This window comes from Schistocerca piceifrons, chromosome 11 (genome assembly GCF_021461385.2).
Source record: "Schistocerca piceifrons isolate TAMUIC-IGC-003096 chromosome 11, iqSchPice1.1, whole genome shotgun sequence".
NCBI classification, from domain to species: Eukaryota; Metazoa; Arthropoda; class Insecta; order Orthoptera; family Acrididae; genus Schistocerca; species Schistocerca piceifrons.
Genome location: NC_060148.1, coordinates 168527672 through 168552331, shown reverse-complemented (window position 1 = coordinate 168552331; position 24660 = coordinate 168527672). Strand labels below are relative to the sequence as shown.

Genomic DNA, 24660 nt, shown 5'->3' with positions numbered 1-24660 from the left:
TCTTTCCCCTCGCTTTGGACCTTAGTCGGTACGAACTTATCTAAGGCGTACTGGACGATGTTTCTGAATTTTTTCCATTTTTGTTCCACATCCTCTTCCTCAGAAATGAACGTTTGATGGTGGTCACTCAGATATTCTGCGATTTGTGCCTTATCACTCTTGTTAAGCAAATATATTTTCCTTCCTTTCTTGGCATTTCTTATTACACTTGTAGTCATTGATGCAACCACTGACTTATGATCACTGATACCCTCTTCTACATTCACGGAGTCGAAAAGTTCCGGTCTATTTGTTGCTATGAGGTCTAAAACGTTAGCTTCACGAGTTGGTTCTCTAACTATCTGCTCGAAGTAATTCTCGGACAAGGCAGTCAGGATAATGTCACAAGAGTCTCTGTCCCTGGCTCCAGTTCTGATTGTGTGACTATCCCATTCTATACCTGGTAGATTGAAGTCTCCCCCTATTACAATAGTATGATCACAAAACTTCTTCACGACGTTCTGCAGGTTCTCTCTGAGGCGCTCAACTACTACGGTTGCTGATGCAGGTGGTCTATAGAAGCATCCGACTATCATATCTGACCCACCTTTGATACTTAACTTAACCCAGATTATTTCACATTCGCATTCGCTAAAAACTTCACTGGATATTATTGAATTCTTTACTGCTATAAATACTCCTCCACCATTGGCGTTTATCCTATCCTTGCGGTATATATTCCATTCTGTGTCTAGGATTTCGTTACTGTACACTTCCGGTTTTAACCAACTTTCCGTTCCTAATACTATATGCGCACTATTTCCTTCAATAAGAGATACTAATTCAGGAACCTTGCCCTGGATACTCCTGCAGTTTACCAATATTACGTTAACTTTTCCTGTTTTTGGTCTCTGAGGACGGACGTTCTTTATCAACGATGATAATGTCCTCTCTGGTAAGCCGTCAGGTATTTTATCGTTTCGCCCAAGGGGGGGTCCCTCTAACCTGAAAAACCCCCGTGTGCACGCCACACGTACTCTGCTACCCTAGTAGCTGCTTCCGGTGTGTAGTGCACGCCTGACCTGTCTAGGGGGGCCCTACAGTTCTCCACCCAATAACGGAGGTCGATGAATTTGCAACCATTATAGTCGCAGAGTCGTCTGAGCCTCTGGTTTAGACCCTCCACACGGCTCCAAACCAGAGGACCGCGATCGACTCTGGGCACTATGCTGCAGATATTAAGCTCAGCTTGCACTCCGCGTGCGATGCTGGTTGTCTTCACCAAATCAGCCAGCCGCCGGAAGGAACCAAGGATGGCCTCAGAACCCAAGCGGCAGGCGTCATTCGTTCCGACATGTGCTACTATCTGCAGCCGGTCACACCCAGTGCGTTCAATAGCTGCCGGAAGGGCCTCCTCCACATTACGGACGAGACCCCCCCGGCAAGCACACCGAGTGCACACTGGCATTCTTCCCCGACCTACCCGCTATTTTCCTGAGGGGCTCCATAACCCGCCTAACGTTGGAGCTCCCTATAACTAATAGGCCCGCCCTCTGTGACTGTCGGGATCTTGCCGGAGAATCGGCCACTGGCCCAACAGGCGAGGCATCCTGTGGTGGCTCGGAAACGATGTCATCACCACTAGGAAGCACCCCGTACCTGTTGGAAAGGGGTAAGGCAGCTGCCACGCGGCCAGATCCCACCTTCGCCTTTCGGCCAGGCACGCGCGAGCCCACCACTGTCCGCCATTCACCCTGGAGTGATGGCTGACCGGTAAGATGCTCACTGCCGGAAGACGCAGCGATATCAGGGGTTCCATGTGATTCCAAGGCCACCGAAGTAGGCATAGGTCTCACCACAGTTGCCCCAACGCCACTACGAGCCGACGCCTGCGCCTCGAGCTCGATGAGCCTAACAGACAAAGCCTCCACCTGCCCCCGAAGAGTGGCCAATTCTCCTTGCGTCCGCTCACAACAACCACAGTCCCTACACATGACTATGTTTACCCTACTCTATACGGTGACAAATTCCCAAGATAATCTTCTGATGAGCTACTCTGATAATCAAGAAACACTCACTGAAATACGAGACGCGAAAACTACGCTAGGTTTTCCCAGAAAAACTATTTAAAAGCTAAGCGCAGCAAATAAGTACAAAAACGCTTTATACAAACAGATGTGATAGATGGCGCTGTAATAGTCACAAACGTGTAAGTACATGGTATCACTTAACATTCTGCCAGTGCGGACGGTATTTGCTTCGTGATACATTACCCGTGTTAAAATGGGCCATTTACCAATTGTGGAAAAGGTCCATATCGTGTTGATATATTGCTATTGTGATCGAAATTCCCAACGGGCGTATTCTACATATGCTGATCGGTATCCTGGAAGACATCATCCAAGTGTCGGGACCTTTCGCCGGATAGTTACGTTATTTATGGAAACAGGAAGTGTTCAGCCACATGTGAAACGTCAACCACGACCTGCAACAAATGATGGAGCCCGAGTAGGTGTTTTAGCTGTTGTCGCGGCTAATCCGCACATCGATAGACAAACTGCGCGAGAATCGGGAATCTCAAAAACATCGGTGTTCAGAATACTACATCAACATTGATTGCAGCACCCGTACCATATTTCTATCCACCAGGAATTGCATGGCAACGGCTTTGAGCGTCGTGTACAGTTCTGCCACTGGGCACAAGAGAATTTACAGGACTATGACAGTTTTTTTGCACGCATTCCATTTAGCAATGAAGCGTCATTCACCAACAGTGGTAACGTAAACCGGCATAATATGCACTACTGGGCAATGGAAAATGCATGATGGCTGCGACAAGTGGAACATCAGCGATCTTGAGGGTTAATGTACGGTGCGGCATTATGGGAGGAAGGATAATTGGCCCCCATTTTATTGATGGCTATCCAAATAGCGCCATGTATGCTGATTTCCTACGTAATGTTCTACCGATGTTACTACAAGATGTTTCACTGCATGACAGAATGGCGATGTACTTCCAACACGATGGATGTCCGACACATAGCTCACGTGTGGTTGAAGTGGTATTGAATAGCATATTTCATGACAGGTGGATTGGTCGCTGAAGCACCATACCGTGGCCCGCACGTTCACCGGATCTGGCGTCCCCTGACTTCTTTCTGTGGGGAAAGTTGAAGGCTATTTGCTATCGTGATCCACCGACAACGCCTGACAACACGCGTCAGCGCATTGTCAATGTATGTGCGAACATTACAGAAGTCGAACTACTCGCTGTTGAGAGGAATGTCGTTACATGTATTACCAAATGCATTGAGGTTGACGGACATCATTTTGAGCATTTATTGGATTAATGTGGTATTTACAGGTAATGATGCTGTAACAGCATGCGTTCTCAGATATTTTAAGTCCACGAAGGTACATGTATCACATTGGAACAACCGAAATAAAATGTTCAAACGCCCCTACGTCCTGTATTTTAATTTAAAAAACCTACCTGTTACCAACTGTTCGTCAAAAATTGTGAGCCATATGTTTGTGACTATTACAGCACCATTTATCACAAAGAGATAAAAGTGGTCCAACTAAAACATTCATATTTCTTTACGTACTACACGAATATGTAATAAAAATGGGGGTTCATATTTTACAAAACGCAGTTGATATCCGTTTGACCTATGGAAGCGCCAACTGGTTTCCCCCTTCAAGCTAGACAAGTTTCGTTCTTTGCAGTTTTTTCGTTTGAGGCTTATTTCGTGAGATATTTGGCTCGGTCACGATCAATGGACCATCCTGTATACGAGAGAGAATTGTAAGAGCATGTGCTTCAATAACTGCCGAAGTGCTAAGGAATGCCACTCAATCCCTGATAAGAAGATTGCAGCACTGCATTGATACCTATGGTCACATCACTTTGCACACCTTCTGTAATGGGACATTCATGCCACCTTTGTGACCTTCGCTGACCTTCAAAGACCTTACTGTTACACATCATTGGATTCGTCTCGATAGCTGCTGTCAGAAAATAAGTACCAAACTATAGCATCCCATTGAGAGAGAGAGAGAGAGAGAGAGAGAGAGAGAGAGAGAGAGAGAGAGAAAGGGGGGGGGGGCGGGGGGGGGGGGGGGGGGGGGGGGAACAAAGTTGACCTTCACATCTCTGATGCGACCCCACCTAGCACCAAAAAACCAATGTCATTTTATGGCCCCCATTGTCCCATTCAACTTCTGTCCCACTAACTTTTAAGGTACTATCATACTTTTGGAGTTATTCCAGGTGGAAACTGTTAATGACTCACCCTGTGTACTACTTGAGCATCGAGTAAAATTCTGAATTTTTTTCGTCGATCACCCACAAATGAGGGCCCATCTGGATGAGTGGCTGCAGGGTGTGTGATACCTGAGATCTTAACCTACATCATAGTACAGATGGTTTCAAAAAGTCGATCCCACCACTGGTGATCTCTCCTGGTGAGAAGATAAAGAATCCCTTGAGAAGATGTTTGGTTCCAGCAGTATGGTGCCACGTCGCACATTGCACTTCTTTGGTGTGCATTCCCTGGACAGTTATCTCACTTTTGGCAATGTCTCTTGGCCTCCCAAACCTCCAGACTTACCAGCGTGTGACTTCTGGCCTACATTAAATGGCATTTGATTTAATGTCAATAAACACACATTAATTTTTAAGAATTGACGAATTATTCTTTATTTAAAAACTGTCTCCCTCCCACGTGTCACCCTGCATTAAGCAAATAATATGTTCCATGGTCAATGGTATTAAATACGTCACAGGATAAGAGTGATCGACTAAAAAGCAAGTTTTCAACAATTCACCTCATTTTTGGGTGGCAGTGAGAAAAGTATTCAGTTTTTATTACAATGCTTTTCTTTATCCTGTTAAAATTCCACTAATTTTGAGGAAACGATTACCAATCATGCCCAGTCACTGTAACAGGCACACTGAGAGTTCTGCCTCGGAACTCGTTTAGCCGGGTTCACGTCGGAAAGAACTCCGGCGAATGAGCATCAGCGAATGAGAATTCTCTATCGCAGAAGCAGAGGGCGAACACAAGAGATCACCGTACAGTCGTGTCCAATTCACATTCGGCCACACTAGCTCCCGAGCGGCCGGTTGTCGGTCTTCCGCAAAAAGCCAAAGGAAGCTCCGTCCTCTAGGCTTCTGCATTAGATGCGGAGAGTGCACCGGCTGCCATTTTGCGAGTGAAGTTTTGTTGTTGACGTGAGCTGAATGAGTGACGGAGTGCTCCGAGTAGAGTGCAATGACAGCAGAACACAGATGTCGCAGGTGCCTGTCAGATTCGCAGCACCGACGTTGGACAGAACAAAATACGACCGGTAGAAAATTAATGAAGCACACAAATGTCCAAATGGGGACATGAGAAACACGATCAAAGATGTTTCCATTGGGTGGGACTGGAGCGAATATTTTTATTAAAAAGTAACATCACAATAAATTTCCTTGAAAGTAAACAAGTACGAATATGAATACATTATATTGATTAAAATTAAAAATATACAAAAGATCCGATCATTCTCATTGGTTACATTCACAGTAGCTTTAATCACACGGCAGGTGTCTCACTGCCACGTTAAGGATTTTCTATGTAAAAGCAGAATAAATAAAAACTGTTTACCCGTGATCACATTCCCTGCCCTCTAACAAACTGCAGGGTGACCAAGAAGTCCTCATAACCCCTCTGTATCGAATGCTAATTGATTTGATCTGTTTTAACGCAAGTACTTACTTACGTATTGAGTGTCCAATATCAACATGTTCACCATTGTCCTATAAACACATTTCCTCACGCCTTCACGTTGTTCTCGACATATTTTTGAGCACGTCCGGTGTTATAGTGAAAAATGCATTCCCAACAGCATCGTGCAGTTCTTCACTGGTGCAGATACGTGTGCCTTAACGAATTCCCGTAACGAGTTGTCAGGTGTGGTATGTCAGACCTCCTTGGTGTTCGTTTCGAGGGAGCTGGTGTTGCTGATGAACCGTGACCTATCCAGTGTTCATTAAGTAACTTACGCACTGCAAGTGTGTAGCGAGGAGGCGCTCAATCTCGCTGCAACGGCACGCATTCTGAGAGGCCTCTTTCCTCGACATGAGGTAACACCTGTAAATAAATTTGTGCCATTCACATTCCCTTCAAACAAGAACTGTCCGAGCAGATTTTGTGATGTCCTTTTTGCCCATAATGTTACGTGAGACAGGTCCTTTCTACCTCTACTGTGTAATGACAATCCTCTTTGGCTCAATCGAGAACATGTCTAGCACGTGAGCTGCAATAAATGGCGCATTTGTCTGCAAACGTGACCTCCGTACGATTGATTGCATTTGGAAATCGAGTCAACAAAGCACCACAAGCTAACACTGCTCATTCCTGTGCCTATGAGATAACTCCTTTACAAACATCAGTGGAAAAGGTCAGACCTTAAGGTCTTTTTTTGTACAATCTCGTATTGCTGTCTTCGGTGTACTGACTTCCGATATATGTTTACATGTCGATTTCGTAGGAGATTGGTCAATCGAAGGAGATATGTTGGCGAATGTCTCCTCATGTGTCTTCTTCATTCTCCTCCGGGGCCTGTTTTTAATGCACGTCTTTTCCACTCCAGACTTGTTGCCTTTCGCAGCAGAACTGCTCCCATAATCTGTCTCACTGCCTGCTCTGTGTGTCGTCGTTCATGTACCCACACACTTTTCACTGGTTTCCTCAGTAGTCTTAACTATGACCACTCACATCTGGCGTGGCTACAAATTAGAACTCGATTGCAACTGCGAAAACATGTAAACGTGAACTCGAACAATTTTTAAGAAGTAACAGAGCTACTAAACTGCATAAAAACTTTTTATACTAAATAGAAGTTACACTCATGGGGACTTCTTGCCCACCCTGTATATAGCAGATTTTATCAACTAGCTTATGTGAGCGATTGTATGTATATTCACATGTCATTAACCATGCTTTATTGACATTAACTTCCTTATGCATACTTTATACAATCCCAAAAGATGATATAAGCGTTATTTAATTACAAAATTGCCAATATCCTGTGCCACAAATTTGAATGCAGTACACAGACAATCAATAAGTCTAGTTCAGTCTGTTCTTCCAGCAGACTGCAGTTGCTCCAACTGGTTGATATAATTTATAATTCAGTCATGTACATTAAAAGACGAAAAGAAATTCCTGACAGTATCAATTCCTCGCACAACAGCAGTGAAACCTGACCCAACGCCCTCCTATTTTTCTTCTTCTTTGTCTTCTTCTTCTTCCTCATTGTTACCGCTAGCTCCCAAAAGGCATAAATGTAAGCATTTTATTTGCATCAGTCTCAGGTATCGAAGTCAGGACACCTTCATCACAACAGTGTAACAGTGTCTGGAATCTAACATTTTCAGAAAAATCAGTTTTCTACCCCCTCCTTCTTCTGGAACAAGGTCGTCCTCAGCAGCAACTGATGTACCTCAGCCACCCTTTGTGAAACAATTTAATATTGTCTGTTGTGTTATAGAATTCCAGGCAGCGACAAACATTTGCACAGGCTGTATGAGGCTGACTGTTATTACATCCTTCCTCTCAAAGAGTGAAACTGACTTCTGCAAAACTGCTACTTTGTGCTTATCTTGAACAGAGTGTATTATGCCCAGGCCCAGAGTTTGGAGGAAGGAACACAACATTTACATTCCTCACAAATTGTTTCCTTAGGAGGTACAGGGCATATGTTAATAATAAGTCCAATTCCTTTCTGCTGCACTCATCTTGGTATCTAATGCCTGAAAAAGTCGTAAGGATTTCTGGTATCTCCAGGGTCTGCGGTTGTACTAATATGCACAAAGCAGCATTTCTACATTTTGGAAACACCTGAGAATCATTAGTGGAGGCAACTTCCATTGCTATTTACACACAACAGCATAGTTACCCTTTTTTTCCTCCGTGGCAATTTTCTACCTTAACTGAATATGATTTTGCAGGAAGTAAATTATAACAGATGTCAGTTTCATAAGCATTGAAAATGTATCTGGGCTCGTAGCCCTCTAACAGTCGTGACAATGTAACATTCTTCGAAAAGTTTACACATTCTTCGAATAGACAACAGCACTGTCCAATATGAGTGTGTGAGGTGAGACCTGTTTTATATTGTCTATGTGCTCACCTTCATGAGTCTTTTACTCAAGTTTGATTTAAATCTTCTGTCTGGTGACAAAACTTTAAACACGTAACGTTTAATAAAGGCTCTCGTGATTGGCACTTTTCCATATCTCAAAGTTGTGCCAGAAGCCGAGCTGAATGGAGTAGTTTTCGACAGCTCTGACATTTGGAAACTAATGAAAGATAAAACATCTGAAGATAAGACCGACAACAATGAAAGGTCAACTCAGATATCCTTTAAAGAAGTTATCAGCAAGTTTCTCGGCAAGCTCTCCGTTACGACAAAATAATGAGAAATGTGATGGATAGTTTGAAGGTACTGGATGCCTCAACGCTGCACTTCACGAACTCCCAATTACCTATTTTTCAAAAACAATCTAGGTGCTCTGAGTGAGAAGCAGTGTGAAAGGTTCCACCGAGAAAGTAAAGGAAGGTAAGGTATCAGAGCCGAAGGGATGTCAGTATGATGGCTGACTGTTGCTGGATGCTACACGTGGTATGTCCCCGGGCAGCCAACTTGAAACAGTGTTTCAAATGGAAAAACAAGACATATTAAGTGCTGCACATCTGTATTAGTGCTGAAGAACATTATACTTCATTATAATGTCAGGAGTGCCATACGTTAACATGTTGGTTTTTTATATATGTAGTATGAATTTTGTGCACCTTCATCATTAGTTTGTAAAATGAACCTTATGTGACAGAGAGAATCCCTTGGTATTTCTGAAATCAGCACATCAAAAATATCAGGATCACCCAAATGATTATAAAAAAATAATGTTGTAAGCCATTACTCATAATTAATAGTTCTGTTCATTCCTAGTTAGTGCTCCCAGACTTGTGTGTCACTTTTGTGCGAGTCGCACGAGTACACACCACTCTGGTTTCCAAAAGAGGCATTCACAACAGAAAACATGAAGACGTGTGGAAGAGTATATTGTCTCCGTACCTGTGGCAAGAATTCGTCAGCTTCTCGGTCTTCCAATGGCTCCTGCTTCACTCCAACAAACACAAAATCCTGCAACACAAACAAATTTTTTGTTTCAGATTTACTGACCAGAGACAGAATAAAATACAGAGGAAATCTGTGACACGTGTGGGGCGACGGGGGGCATGTTAATGTACATTAGAGAAGGGGGGCATTCTATCAAACATATGCCAAAACTGTGAACAGTGAGTGATTCATCTCATAATTATCCTCAAAATTGTTTAGAAAGGAAATTAAGCTCACTGAATAGAAATAAAAATCTAATGACGTACCGGCTCCACAGATGGGCGGTTAATGTGGCTACCCTCGGTGCGGGAGGAAGCTGGTTCGATTTCCGGAACGTCTTCAAATTGTTTCCGAGGAAGGGAGATCTGTTAACACAGGGATGGAAAAAATAAAATGAAAATCAATTCAGTCATTTGGTGGAAAACAATCGACTCATTCAGCTGTAATTTTACATACTGACTGCAATTATTCATTCAGTCTTTGAATGAAAGCAACATGTGGGAGCAACCAGATGAAAACATTCAACTGTTTTGCCACTGTTAAATCGTTACTGTTGACAACGCTCTGTTAACATTTGTCGTCACTGTTACGCCGTTCCGATATTTGCTTGCTATTTGAGTGCCAATAGGCAGTTTTCAGTTAAGTTTTCTGTCCACGCTTATAATAGGTGTTTTCTTAATAGCGAACTCAGCATCTGATGAAGAATACCAAAATGAACAGAGGCATGGGAATGGACGAAATCTTATGACTCCATAGAAAGTGATCCTCACGATAAATTCAATACAATGTACAATAACTGCAAGGACAACTCTTATTACGAAACTATATTAATTAATTTACAGAAAACAAATGACCCATGACAAATATTTCTCACAAAAAAATACTTCTAACAGTTCTTCAATAAATTTAGATTAAAAATTACTCATTTATTTAAACATAAATCTGAGATGTAGCATCAGTTATTAACCTTTGAAAACCAACAGAAATTCCACATGCCGGACATATAAAAAAAAAACTGTTATTTATGTAAATAAATACACCAGTGGAAAAATTCTCCTATCAGAGTACAAAAAAGGGCAAATATGCTCCTGTTGAAAAGCCTCTGACTGAAAAGTGTGGTACTGGCTACCTCAGTCTACCTTCCTCAGCACCTTTACAAGTTTTCTCAAACATTTTGGCATTTGATCATATTGATGATCTTTTGAACATGCTCGCAACTCACCTCTCACTCCCACAACCTCCCCTTGCTGTACTGCACTCAACACCCACTAGTCCATTTGTACTCTTCTGCTCCCACTCACCCTTTCTCACTCGTGCAGCCACAGTCATCATCATCACAGTCTCCGTCTTCCTCTACCTTAGACCTACCACCTCATTACTTCCTTCCCACTGCTGCTGTCTCTTACCCACTTCCACTTCCCCCTCATCTTTGTTTCTCTATCACTGGCTCTGTCTCCTTCACTCTTCTCCGAGCACTGTTCTGTCAATTTGCCAATTATGTTCCACTGCCGCAGTGTCCCTCCCTCCCTCCCTCCCTCCCCCCCCCCTCTCTCTCTCTCTCTCTCTCTCTCTCTCTCTCTCTCTCTCTCTCTCTCACACACACACACACACACACACACACACACACACACACACACACTGACACTTTTTCCTTCACTCTTTCTGGAGCAGAACCACTGTTTACTATCTTCCAGTACTTATTAATTTTCTGTCTTTTTCTAAATGCCACCGTCTCTTCCTCTCTAACCACAGATATGTTTGCATGCCAAAACTGTTGGTAATTTTTTTAAATGTGCTGAGGAACGTACGACGAGGCAACTAGTACCCCAATTTTCTGCCGAGAGCCTCTCAAACGGGAGCATATTTGGCCTTTCCACTGGTTCCCTTCTTTAGCCTGCAAGGCATGTCTCTGATGTGAAAATAACTTTACAGATCGTTGAAATTTTGACAGTATACTTACACGAAACTGAAATAACGCAAAACTAGTTTTGCACCTCAGACAGGATTTTAAGTGCATAAAAATGTGCACGTGCTTCAGTGCCACAACTTGGGGTTCCCATAACCCTTACAACGATAACAGACATACTTTACAGCGTATTTCTTGTCACTAAATCACTTTGTAAGCTACATTTTCATCTCGTGTGCATCTTCTGTGTGTATAAGTAGAGTAACTTTGAACCTCTGTATCCTGGAAATGGGTAAAGATATCAAAACAATTTTCACGGTTGCTCAACATCAGGATATTATGAATATATTGTAAGGACTACAACCGTCTGGTGTGCACAACCATCTCGGAATAAGCAGCTCAGTTTTGATACTCAAAAAGCAAATGTTGACCTTGTACTGTAGGATAGTTACAGTAAGACAATCCTCTTGCTGGGAATGCAAATGGTCCCCGGTCCAAGGGCTATCCAAAACACACGACCTTACATTTCTGTCACCAACAGAATCTGATGTGTGAGTCCCAGAAAAATCTCATTTTTATTGCAAGGTTTTGGAATGTAACAGTAGAGTGTGCTGTCGAATGCATATTTAAAAAACTTGAAAATATTTCATTTTCCAAAAAATACTTTTTAATCACCTCTCCTTGAAATAGGAAATGTTATGTCTTTAACAAAATTGCCACCCCTAATCACAGTTCATGTATGACCAAGAAGACTGAAACACTATGTAAATAAATTCAATCAAATCCAGGGAGAGTTCCACGACCACAGATCGCTTGCGGTAGGTCGAGGCCCGCCAGTCAGAGCAGACCTGAGGCATAATGTTTGCAGACACCATTGTGATTCTGTTAGAGATGGCAAAGGACTCGGAGGAATAGCTGAACGGAATGGACAGTGTCTCGAAAAACGTGTTATAAGACGAACACCAACAGAAGTAAAACAAGGGTAAGGATTATCAACAATATTAGGCAAAAATAGAGAGCTACTTACTGTAAAAATGAAATGTTAAGTTGCAGACAGGCACAACGAAACACCAATTAGCTTTTGGCCAAAGCCTATGTTAGGAAAGAAAAAACACACACACACAAAAGCAAGCATACTTCATGCACACATGACCACCATCTTTGGCAGCTTGGACAGGAATGTAGCTGTCACATAGAATGCAAGCATCTGGAGGGGGCAGGAAGCACAACATATAGCAGGGTACAGGTGAGGGGGTAGAGGGGTGGGAATGGAGAGAAGAGCACTGTCTGAGGCTGTGTGCAGGGACTAGACCTCCAACAGACATAGTGTCAGGTGGCTATGGGGCAGGGAGGTGAGGAAAAAAGGAGCCAAAAAGGGGAGGAGTGGGGAATGACGGGTGGGTGCACTTGCAGAGGACGGAACACAGAGAGGGTGGGAGGAGAGAATAGGGAGGAGGTGACAGGACGGAGGGGTACAAACTGTCGGAGGGCGTGAGGACGGCAGGTTACCGTAGGTAGAGGCCAAGATAATTTCGGGTACGGAGAATGAGTAGTAAGTGCGCAGTTCAGAAAAGCTGTGGGTAGAGGGGAGGCTCCAGATGGCTTGTGCAATGAAGCAGCCACTGAAACTGAGCAAGTTACGTTTAGCTGCATGTTGAGCCACAGGATGTGCTACATTGTCTGGGCCACACTTTGGCAGCAGCTGTTCATCTTGGTGGACAGTCGGTCGGTATACACACCGATATAAAAACTGTGCAATGATTGCATCAGAGCCGGTATACAACACGGCTGCTTTTTCAGGTGGCTTGGACTCTGATTGGGGAAGATAAGGCTGTGACAGGACTGGAATAGGCAGTGCTGTTTTGGTGGACTGGGCAGGTCTCACACTTGGGTCTGGAAGTGGCACAGAGATCAGCTAGAATGTCGTAGAGGTCGGGTGGGAGACAGAACATAACTTTAGGAGGGGTGCGAACGATCTCGGGCAGGGTGTCCCTCATTTCAGGGCACGACGAAAGGCGATCGAAGACCTGGCGAAGGATGTAGCTCATTTGTTTAGGCCCAGGGTGGTATTGGGTGACAAAGGTGGCACTCCTTTGTGGACGGTTCTTGGAGGTGGTGGGGATCTGAGGGGAAATCGCACAGAAGATCTGTTTGCTAACACGCTGTAAGAGAAGGATGACAACTGTCAAAACGCAGGAGCTGTTGGTAGTTGGTTTGTTTCGCGTGGACAGAAGTGTGGATGGAGCCATCATAGAGGAGGGGGTCAACACCCAGAAAGGTGGCACACTGGGTTGAGGAGCACCAGGTGAAGTGGATGGAAGAGAAGGTGTTGAAGTTGTGAAGGAATGAAGATCCGTTGTCTCGCCTGTGAGTCCAGATTGTGAAGATATCACCAGTGAACCTTAATGAGACCACGGCTTTGGCATTTTGGGAGGCTAGGAAGGTCTCCTCTAGATGAAGTATACACAGCTCGGCATAGCAGGGTTCCATGCAGGTGTCCGTGGCTCTGCTGTGAATTTGTTTGTAACCTTTCAAAGGAGAAGTAGTAAGGTGAATTAGGAACGAGGTAGTGGGTTCGGAGTCTGAAGGACGTCGAGAAAGGTAACGAGTAATAGCGATAACACCACGGACGTGAGGGATGTTGGTGCACAGGGAGGTGGTGTACACTGTGACGAGTAGGGATAGAGGAGGTCGAAGGAAGTGGGAGGCTAGACTACGAGCAATCGGTTGGAGGTGTCAGCCAATGACGGGCGAAAGTTTTTCAGTGGGGGCGCAATAAGCAGTCACAATTGCGCGTCCAGGATGACGGGCTTGTGGATTTTGGGGAGGGTGTAGAAGGTGGGTATGCAGGATGTCGTAGCGGCGAGGACAGAAATGGATTCAGGGGAGAGGTTCCGGGAAGGACGTCAGGCTTTAAGCAGGGATTAGAGGTTGTACTGAACTTGTGGGGTAGAGCTCTCTGCTTCTCTTCCATGTGACATGCATTCTGGTTCACACAGCTGGAGATGGTAGTCATGTGTGAATAAGGTGTTTTGTGTGAGTGAATGTGCGTGTGTGTGTGTGTGTGTGTGTGTGTGTGTGTGTGTGGGGGGGGGGGGGGGGGGGGTACAATGAGGACAGACCCAGGAACACTGTCACTTCTTGCACTTTTCTACTAACACCTTTCTAATGGAGAGGCTGTAAACAGATGCAAATGGGCGCACTGTTGCTGTGGAAGCTTGTGAAAATGCTTTGTTGGAACAACTGCAAGTTGGGCATTATGTGGCTTTCAAATACGATGAAAACTGGTATCCAGGGCACATTTCCCAGGTATCGAATGAATTTAAAGATACCGACATTAACTGCATGCCTCCTGCTGAATCAGTTCCTTTCACGGCCCTGTAGGAAAGATGCTGTTTGAGTCACATTCTCCGTTACGTGAAAGGTGAGTGTCTTGTCATTACACAGTCACAGTGCACAGTTGTATAAACTTGACAACATGCTGCGAAAAAAAAATCATCTCTCTCATCTTTAAGTGAAGTCATTTCGTGTTTGGTTCAAGTTGTCAAGAAAAACAAAGCTATATGCAACAGGATAGTTCTAGAAATACAATTTCCGTCTTTATAATTGAATCTGTTTATGGAACTGTTCTTTGCAGAAATTTTATATCTATGTACAGGGTGGTCCATTGATTGTGAACGGGCCAAATATCTCACGAAATAAGCCTCAAATGAAAAAACTACAAAGAATGAAACTTGTCTGGCTTGAAGGGGGAAACCAGATGGCGCTATGGTTGGCCCGCTAGATGGCGCTGCCTTAGGTCAAACGGATATCAACTGCGTTTTTAAATTAGGAACCCTCATTTTTTATTACATATTCGTGTAGTACATAAAGAAATATGAATGCTTTAGTTGAACTACTTTTTCGCTTTGTGATAGATGGTACTGTAGTAGGCACAAACATATGGCTCACAATTTTAGACAAATAGTTGGTAACAGGTAGGTTTTTAAAATTAAAATACAGAACGTAGGTACGTTTGACATTTTATTTCGGTTGGTCCAATGTGATACATGTACCTTTGTGAACTTATCACTTCTGAGAACGTATGCTGTTACAGCGTGATTACCTGTAAATATCACATTAATGCAATAAATGCTCAAAATGATGTCCGTCAACCTCAATGCATTTCGGAATACGTGCAACAACATTCCTCTCAACGTGAGTAGTTCGCCTTCCATGATGTTCGCACATGCACTGACAATGCGCTGACGCATGTTGTCAGGCATTGTCAGTGGATCACGATAGCAAATATCCTTCAACTTTCCCCACAGAAAGAAATCTGGAGACGTCAGATCCGGTGAACGTGCGGACCACGGTATTGTGCTTCAACGACCAATCCACCTGTCATGAAATAAGCTATTCAATACCGCTTCAACCGCACGTGAGCTATGTGCCGGACATCCATCGTGTTGGAAGTACATCGCCATTCTGTCATGCAGTGAAACACCTTGTAGTAACATCGGCAGAACATTACATAGCAAATCAGCATACAATTCACCATTTAAACTGTCATCAATAAAATGGGGGCCAATTATCCTTCCTCCCTTAATGCCGCACCATACATTAACCAGCCAAGGTCGCTGATGTTCCACTTGTCGCAGCCATCGTGCATTTTCCGTTGCCCAATAGTGGATATTATGCTGGTTTGCGTTACCGCTGTCCGTCAATGACGCTTTGTCGCTAAATAAAACGCGTGGAAAAAATCTGTAACTGACCCATAATTTCTCTTGCGCCCAGTGGCAGAACTGTACACAATGTTCAAAGTCGTCGCCATGCAATTCCTGGTGCATAGAAATATGGTACGGGTGCTATCGATGTTGATGTAGCATTCTCAACACCGACGTTTTTGAGATTCCCGATTCTCACACAATTTGTCTGCTACTGATGTGCAGATTAACCACGACAGCAGCTAAAACACCTACTTGGGCATCATCATTTGTTGCAGGTCGTGGTTGACGTTTCACATGTGGCTGAACACTTCCCGTTTCCTTAAATAACGTAACTATCCGGCGAACGGTCCGGACACTTGGATGGTGTCGCCCAGGATACAGAGCAGCATACATAGCACACACCCATTTGGCATTTTGATCACAATAGCCATACATCAACACGATATCGACCTTTTCCGCAATTGGTAAACGGGCCATTTCAACACGGGTAATGTATCACCGTAAGACAGAGATTTAGGAACCAGGTTTTAAATTGTAAGACATTTCCAGGGGCAGATGTGGACTCTGACCACAATCTATTTATTATGAACTGTAGATTACAACTGAAGAAACTGCAAAAAGGTGGGAATTTAAGGAGATGGGACCTGTATAAACTGACTAAACCAGAGGTTGTACAGAGTTTCAGGGAGAGCATAAGGGAACAATTGACGGGAATGGGGGAAAGAAATACAGTAGAAGAAGAATGGGTAGCTTTGAGGGATGAAGTAGGTAAAAAGACGAGGACTAGTAGAAATCCTTGGGTAACAGAAGAAATATTGAATTTAATTCATGAAAGGAGAAAATACAAAAATGCAGTAAATGAAGCAGGCAAAAGGGAATACAAGGATATAAAATGTAGACTGGCAATGGCAAGTAAAGCATTTCTGAAGAAGAGAAATTTGTTAACACCGAGTATAGATTTAAGTGTCAGGAAGTCGTTTCTGAAAGTATTTGTATGAAGTGTAGCCATGTATGGAAGTGAAACATGGACGATAAATAGTTTGGACAACAAGAGAATAGAAGCTTTCGAAATTTGGTGACACAGAAGAATGCTAAAGATTAGATGGGTAGATCACATAACTAATGAGGAGGCATTGAATAGAATTGGGGAGAAGAGGAGTTTGTGGCACAACTTGACAAGAAGAAGGGACCGGTTGGTAGGACATGTTCTGAGGCATCAAGGGATCACAAATTTAGCATTGGAGGGCAGAGTGGAGAGTAAAAATCGTAGAGGGAGACCAAGAGATGAATACACTAAGCAGATTCAGAAGGATGTAGGTTGTAGTAAGTACTGGGAGATGAAGAAGCTTGCATGGGATAGAGGAGCATGGAGAGCTGCATCAAACCAGTCTCAGGACTGAAGACAACAACAACAACAACAACAAATGTAACACACCCCCCACATGAACCACAGACCTTGCCGTTGGTGGGGAGGCTAGCGTGCCTCAGCGATGCAGATGGCCGTACCGTAGGTGCAACCACAACGGAGGGGTATCTGTTGAGAGGCCAGACAAACAAGTGGTTCCTGAAGAGGGGCAGCAGCCTTTTCAGTAGTTGCACGGGCAACAGTCTGGATGATGGACTGATCTGGCCTTGTAACACTAACCAAAATGGCCTTGCTGTTCTGGTACTGCGAGCGGCTGAAAGCAAGGGGAAACTACAGCCGTAATTTTTCCGGAGGGCATGCAGCTTTACTGTATGATTAAATGATCATGGCATCCTCTTGGGTAAAATATTCTGCAGGTAAAATAGTCCCCCATTCAGATCTCCGGGCGAGAACTACTCAGGATGATGTTGTTATCAGTAGAAAGAAAGCTGGCGTTCTACGGATCGGAGTGTGGAAAGTCAGATCCCTTAATCGGGTAGGTAGGCTAGAAAATTTAAAAAGGGAAATGGATAGGTTAAAGTTAGATATAGTGGGAATTAGTGAAGTTCGGTGGCAGGAGGAACAAGACTTTCGGTCAGGTGAATACAGGGTTATAAATACAAAATCAAATAGGGGTAATGCAGGAGTAGGTTTAATAACAAATAAAAAAATAAGAGTACGGGTAAGCTACTACAAACAGCATAGTGAACGCATTATTGTGGCCAAGATAGACACGGAGCCCATGCCTACTACAGTAGTACAAGTTTATATGCCGACTAGCTCTGCAGATGAGGAAGAAATTGATGAAATGTATGATAAAATAAAAGAAATTATTCAGATAGTGAAAGGAGACGAAAATTTAATAGTCATGGGTGACTGGAATTCGAGTGTAGTAAAAGGGAGAGAAGGAAACGTAGTAGGTGAATATGGATTGGGGCTAAGAAATGAAAGAGGAAGCTGCCTGGCAGAATTTTGTGCAGAGCATAACTTAATCATAGCTAACACTTGGTTCAAGAATAACGAAAGAAGGAAGAACCCTGGAGATATTGACAGGTTTCAGATAGATTATATAATGGTAAGACAGAGATTTAGGAACCAGGTTTTAAATTGTAAGACATTTCCAGGGGCAGATGTGGACTGACCACAATCTATTGGTTATGAACTGTAGATTAAAACTGAAAAACTGCGAAACGGTGGGAATTTAAGGAGATGGGACCTGGATAAACTGAAAGAACCAGAGGTTGTACAGGGCTTTAGGGAGAGCATAAGGGAACAATTGACAGGAATGGGGGAAAGAAATACAGTAGAAGAAGAATAGATAACTTTGAGGGATGAAATAGTGAAGGCAGCAGAGGATCAAATAGGTAAAAAGACGACGGCTAGAAGAAACCCTTGAGTAACAGAAGAAATATTGAATTTAATTGATGAAAGGAGAAAATATAAAAATGCAATAACTGAAGTAGGCAAAAAGGAATACAAACGTCTCAAAAGTGATATTGACAGGAAGTGCAAAATGGCTAAGCAGGGATGGCTAGAGGACAAATGTAAGGATTAGAGGCTTATCTCACTAGGGGTAAGATAGATACTGCCTACGGAAAAATTAAAGAGGCCTTTGGAGAAAAGAGAACAATTCAAAAGAATATCAAGAGCTCAGATGAGAGCCCAGTTCTAAGCAAAGAAGGGAAAGCAGAAAGGTGGAAGGAGTATATAGAGGGTCTATACAAGGGTGATGGTCTTGAAAACAATATTATAGAAATGGAAGAGAATGTAGATGAAGATGAAATATGAGGTATGATACTGCGTGGAGAGTTTGACAGAGCACTAAAAGACCTAAGTCGAAACAAGACCCCAGGAGTAGACAACATCCCATTAGAACTAACGATAACCTTGGGAGAGCCAGGCCTAACAAAACTCTACCATCTAGTGAGCAAGATGTACGAGACATGCGAAATACCCTCAGACTTCAAGAAGAATATAATAATTCCAATCCCAAAGAAAGCAGGGGTTGACAGATGTGAAAATTACCGAACTAGTAGTTTAATAAGCCACGGCTGCAAAATACTAACACGAATTCTTTACAGATGAATGGAAAAACTGGTAGAAGCCGACCTCGGGGTAGATCAGTTTGGATTCCGTAGAAATATTGAAACACATGAGGCAATACCGACCCTACGACTTATCTTACAAAAACTTTTGACAATGTTGACTGGAATACTCTCTTTCAAATTAAGGTGGCAGGAGTAAAATGAAGGGAGCGAAAGGCTATTTCCAATTTGTACAGAAACTAGATGGCAGTTTTAAGAGTCGAGGGGCACGAAAGAAAAGCAGTGGATGGGAAGGGAGTGAGACAGGGTTGTAGCCTCTCCCCGATGCTATTCAATCTGTATATTGAGCAAGCAGTAAAGGAAACAAAAGAAAAGTTCGGAGTAGGTATCAAAATCCATGGAGAAGAAATAAAAACTTTGAGGTTCACCGATGACATTGTAATTCTGTCAGAGACAGCAAAGAACTTGGAAGAGCAGTTGAACGGAATGGACAGTGTCTTGAAAGGAGGGTATAAGATGAACATCAACAAAAGCAAAACGAGGATAATGGAATGTAGTCGAATTAAGTCGGGTGATGCTGAGGGAATTAGATTAGGCAAAGAGACACTCAAAGTAGTAAAGGAGTTTTGCTATTTGGGGAGCAAAATAACTGATGATGGTCAAAGTAGAGAGGATATGAAATGTAGACTGGCAATGGCAAAGGAAGCGTTTCTGAAGAAGAGAAATTTGTTAACATCGAGTATAGATTTAAGTGTCAGGAAGTCGTGTCTGAAAGTATTTGTATGGAGTGTAGCCATGTATGGAAGTGAAACATGGACGATAAATAGTTTGGACAAGAAGAGAATAGAAGCTTTCGAAATTTGGTGCTACGGAAGAATGCTGAAGATTAGATGGGTAGATCACATAACTAATGAAGAGGTGTTGAATAGAATTGGGTAGAAGAGGAATTTGTTGCACAACTTGACATAAAGAAGGGACTGGTTGGTAGGACATGTTCTGAGACATCGAGGGATCACCAATTTAGTATTGGAGGGCAGCATGGAGAGTAAAAATCGTAGAGGGAGACCAAGAAATGAATACACTAAGCAGATTCAGAAGGATGTAGGCTGCAGTAGGTACTGGGAGATGAAGAAGCTTGCACAGGATAGAGAAGCATGGAGAGCTGCATCAAACCAGTCTCAGGACTGAAGACCCCAACAACAACAACAACAACAACAATGTATCACGAAGCAAATACAGTCCACACTGGCGGAATGTTACGTGATACCATGTACTTTTTCGTTTGTGACTATTAAAGCGCCATGTATCACAAAGCAAAAAAAGGTCTCCAACTAAAACATTCTTTACGTACTACATGAATATGTAATAAAAAATGGGGGTTCCTACAAAGATGCTGTAACTTACCAAACGAAAGCATAGATATGTTGATAGAGAAATTAACAAACACAAACACACACACAAACTTCAAGCTTTCACAACCCACGGTTGCTTCATCAGGAAAGAGGGAAGGAGAGGGAAAGACGAAAGGATGTGGGTTTTAAGGGAGAGGGTAAGGAGTCATTCCAATCCCGGGAGCGGAAAGACTTACCTTAGGGGGAAAAAGAGACAGGTATACACTCGCGTGCGCGCGCGCACACACACACACACACACACACACACACACACACACACACACACACACACATCCATCCGACATATACAGACACAAGCAGACATGTATGCGAGTGAATACCTGTCCCTTTTCCCCCTAAGGTAAGTCTTTCTGCTCCCGTGTTTGGAATGACTCCTTAACCTCTCCCTTAAAACCCACATCGTTTTGTCTGTCCCTCTTTCCTGATGAAGCAACCGTGGGTTGCGAAACCTTGAATTTTGTGTGTGTGTTTGTGTTTGTTAGTGTCTCTATCAACATACCAACGCTTTCGTTTGGTAAGTTAAATCATCTTTGTTTTTAGATATATATTTTTCCCCACATGGAATGTTTCCCTCTATTATGGTGAAGCAACCTTTGGTTGCGAAAGCCCATTTCACACAGTGTGGCAGACTGTTATGGAAAACTCTCTTCCCGTCCAGTTTAATGCATCCATAGTTCTCACCTTTCTGCATTCATTTCACCTTGTGGAAGTTGCAGAAACCTACTACCAACCTTTGCCAGCAAACAGCAGTTTAAAGCTAACATTTCAGCGTTCTTCACCACAGAAAAGTTGACGCGTTTTGTAAGGGTCTTAATTTAATATAAAATGAGTCTCAAGTTTCACACACACACCTGTATACTACAATAACCACTAATTAGGTCAATTCTGCCACTTACTTTCACGTACTACTTGGGCCCGAAATAGCTGTCTTGTGCCACGTGACATTCGACTGACCGATGGCAGCACTCAGTTGTCAGCAATCCAGACATAACAGGCTGTCGCTGCTGCCTTTATTCAGTTTATTAAACACGGCACATAATATGACGCTGGAGTGCCTGTGCTGTTCAGAAGTACTGAGCAAAGTTGCTCCAGATGCACAGCACGTCCGAAGGTACGGGCACTGCAGCAACTACTAGCATTATGAAATACATTAAATGGAGTTGCATTTGCAAATACGGACAACCGACAGCCGTGTAACGTATGGACGACAATGAAAATTTGTGTCACACCGGGATTCGAACCCGGATATCCCGATTATCGTGAGTGGCTGTTTTACCGTTTGGTTATCCGAGCATACTCCACTGCCAGATCCTGACTTACGTACGTCGTCAACCGTGTGTCTACAACCTGCGTATATTTGCATACAGGAGAGACATTTTAATTGAATGAATATGATGATGATGATGATTGGATTGCGGGGCACTCAACTGCGCGGTTATCAGCACCCGTACAAATTCCCAACCTTTGCTCAGTTCAATCTCGTCACTCTGATGAATGATGATGAAATGACGAGGACAGAACAAACACGCAGTCATCTCGAGGCAGGTGAAAATCCCTGACCCCGCCGGGAATCGAGCCCGGGACCCCGTGCTCGGGAAGCGAGAACACGACCGCAAGACCGAGAGCTGCGGACATTTTAATTCAGAGTCACTTTCCCAGTGTCGACAGATAAATTTGATATTGCAGTGGCTGTGATGTTCACCAATACAGTGTGCAATGTAGGAGTGAAGATTGTAGGCGCACGGTTGGTGAAATACGGTAATTAGGGTCTGGCTGTGAGTCACGCTCAGATAGCCTCACAGCAAGGCGAGCACTCGCGCAAAATTGGGAAATCTGGACTCGAGTCCTGGTCTGGCTCAAATTTTCATTGTCATCATTCCATTATAAGGCAGACGATTGTCCATATTCGCAACTGCGGATACATTTCACGTACGGCATACAAGTCTTTGGTGTATGCACGTGTGTCCTCAGATTCACTAAATGAGAGCCTGTGGTGACAGTTCAGCGATGATTTCGTACTACACTACTGGCCATTAAAATTGTTACACCAAGAAGAAATGCAGATGATAAACGGGTATTCATTCGACAAATATATTATACTACAACTGACATGTGATTACATTTTCACGCACTTTGGGTGCATAGATCCTGAGAAATCAGTACCCAGAACAACCACCTCTGGCCGTAATAACGGCCTTGATACGCCTGGGCATTGAGTCAAACAGAGCTCGGATGGCGTGTACAGGTACAGCTGCCAATGCAGCTTCAACACGATACCACAGTTCATCAAGAGTAGTGACTGGCGTATTGTGACGAGCCAGTTGCTCGGCCACCATTGACCAGACGTTTTCAATTGGTGAGAGATCTGGAGAACGCACTGGCCAGGGCAGTAGTCGAACATTTCCTGTACCCAGACAGGCCCGTACAGAACCTGCAACATGCGGTCGTGCATTATCCTGCTGAAATGTAGGGTTTCGCAGGGATCGAATGAAGGGTAGAGCCACGGGTCGTAACACATCTGAAACGTAACATCGACTGTTCAAAGTGCCGTCAATGCGAACAAGAGCTGAGCGCACCCAGGTTCGTCGTCAAGTACACCATCGCAGGTGCTCCTGTCTGTGATGCAGCGTCAAGGGTAACCGCAGCCATGGTCTCGCAGCTGACAGTCCACGCTGCGGTAAACCTCGTCGAACTGTTCGTGGAGATGGGTGTTGTCTTGCAAACGTCCCCATCTCTTGACTCAGGGATCGAGATGTGGCTGCACGATCCATTACAGCCATGCGGATAAGATGCCTGTCATCTCGACTGCTAGTGGTACGAGGCCGTTGGCATCCAGCACGGCATTCTGTATTATCCTCCTGAAACCACCGATTCCATATTCTGCGAACAGTCATTGGATCTCGACCGACGCGAGCAGTAATGTTGCGATACGATAAACCGCAATCGCGATAGGCTACAATCCGACCTTTATCAAAGTCGGAAACGTGATGGTGCGCATTTCTCCTCCTTACACGAGGCATCACAACAACGTTCCACCAGGCAACGCTGGTCAACTGCTGTTTGTGTATGAGAAATCGGTTGGAAACTTTCCTCACGTCAGCACGTTGAAGGTGTCGCCACCGGCACCAAACTTGTGTGAATGCTCTGAAAAGCTAATCATTTGCATATCACAGGATCTTCTACCTGTCGGTTAAATTTCGCGTCTGTAGCACGTCATCTTCGTGGTGTAGCAATTTTAATGGCCAGTAGTGTAAATGTCAGATAAAAGCTCCAACAGACAGAACAATCCAAGGTGGTACAACACTTTCCACTTGTGTAGGTGCCTATAAGGTTTACCCACATAGACAAACGACACACATTAATTCATACAGGTCTAACTGAATGCGCCAAATATGTATTAATTCATATTACGCTGCAATAATGTAATCTGAGTGGGCAGCGGAAAAATTAAAAAACAATGTACCTTGGGATTTTTTACATCACCTCTCTCATTTTAATGCAGGTAACATAGATCTTCTGTACTCATCCCACGTGGTGTACGGCAGTATTTTGTTCTATTTGAGTGTAACAAACGAAAAGTGGATAGCTCTCGGAAGAAAAGTACTTAATTTCTACGAGCTTCAAGTACACCTGTTCTCCCGTACGCACGTTGTGAACCACTGCAGCAAACCTTCGGATGCACGAGAATAATCTTCAAAAAAACGACCACCATATTGACATCGGCATTGTCGTACTGAGCGAGAGAAGAGGTGATTATCATTAATAGGGAGAGAACTTCCCAGACCAATGTCTTTCTAGTTCATGTTGCAGAAGATTGAAAGCAGTGCCTATCGTGGTGTCTTGCAAAGCGTATGCGTAAAAGAAAAAAACTTTGCCAATCGACAGGTGCTGCCGATTTTGATACTGGCATCATACCTTTCTCGCTCGCCAAATTAACTGTATTTTATACACGCCAGACAGGCTGCTGTTGTGGTGTGAAGGAAACAGGTCGGTATGGTCAAACAGTGAACATCGTCTGTCCCGAGCCCGAAGA

The 24660-nt window shown here is 43.7% G+C and overlaps 1 protein-coding gene across 4 annotated transcripts in view; it reads right to left on the bottom strand.

Moving 5' to 3' along the window:
- Nucleotides 1–24660, bottom strand: part of LOC124719917 (zinc finger protein 436-like) — a 223562-nt gene that overhangs the window by 74014 nt on the left and 124888 nt on the right. For 3 of the 4 annotated variants that reach the window (XM_047245109.1, XM_047245110.1, XM_047245112.1), the window contains 2 exons: nt 9417–9515; nt 9106–9174 (listed from right to left, as the gene is read on the bottom strand). In XM_047245109.1, the coding sequence (XP_047101065.1) occupies nt 9106–9174; nt 9417–9515 (168 nt within the window). The remainder of the gene's footprint in view (nt 1–9105; nt 9175–9416; nt 9516–24660) is intronic. The other variant, XM_047245111.1, reaches the window with a different exon arrangement.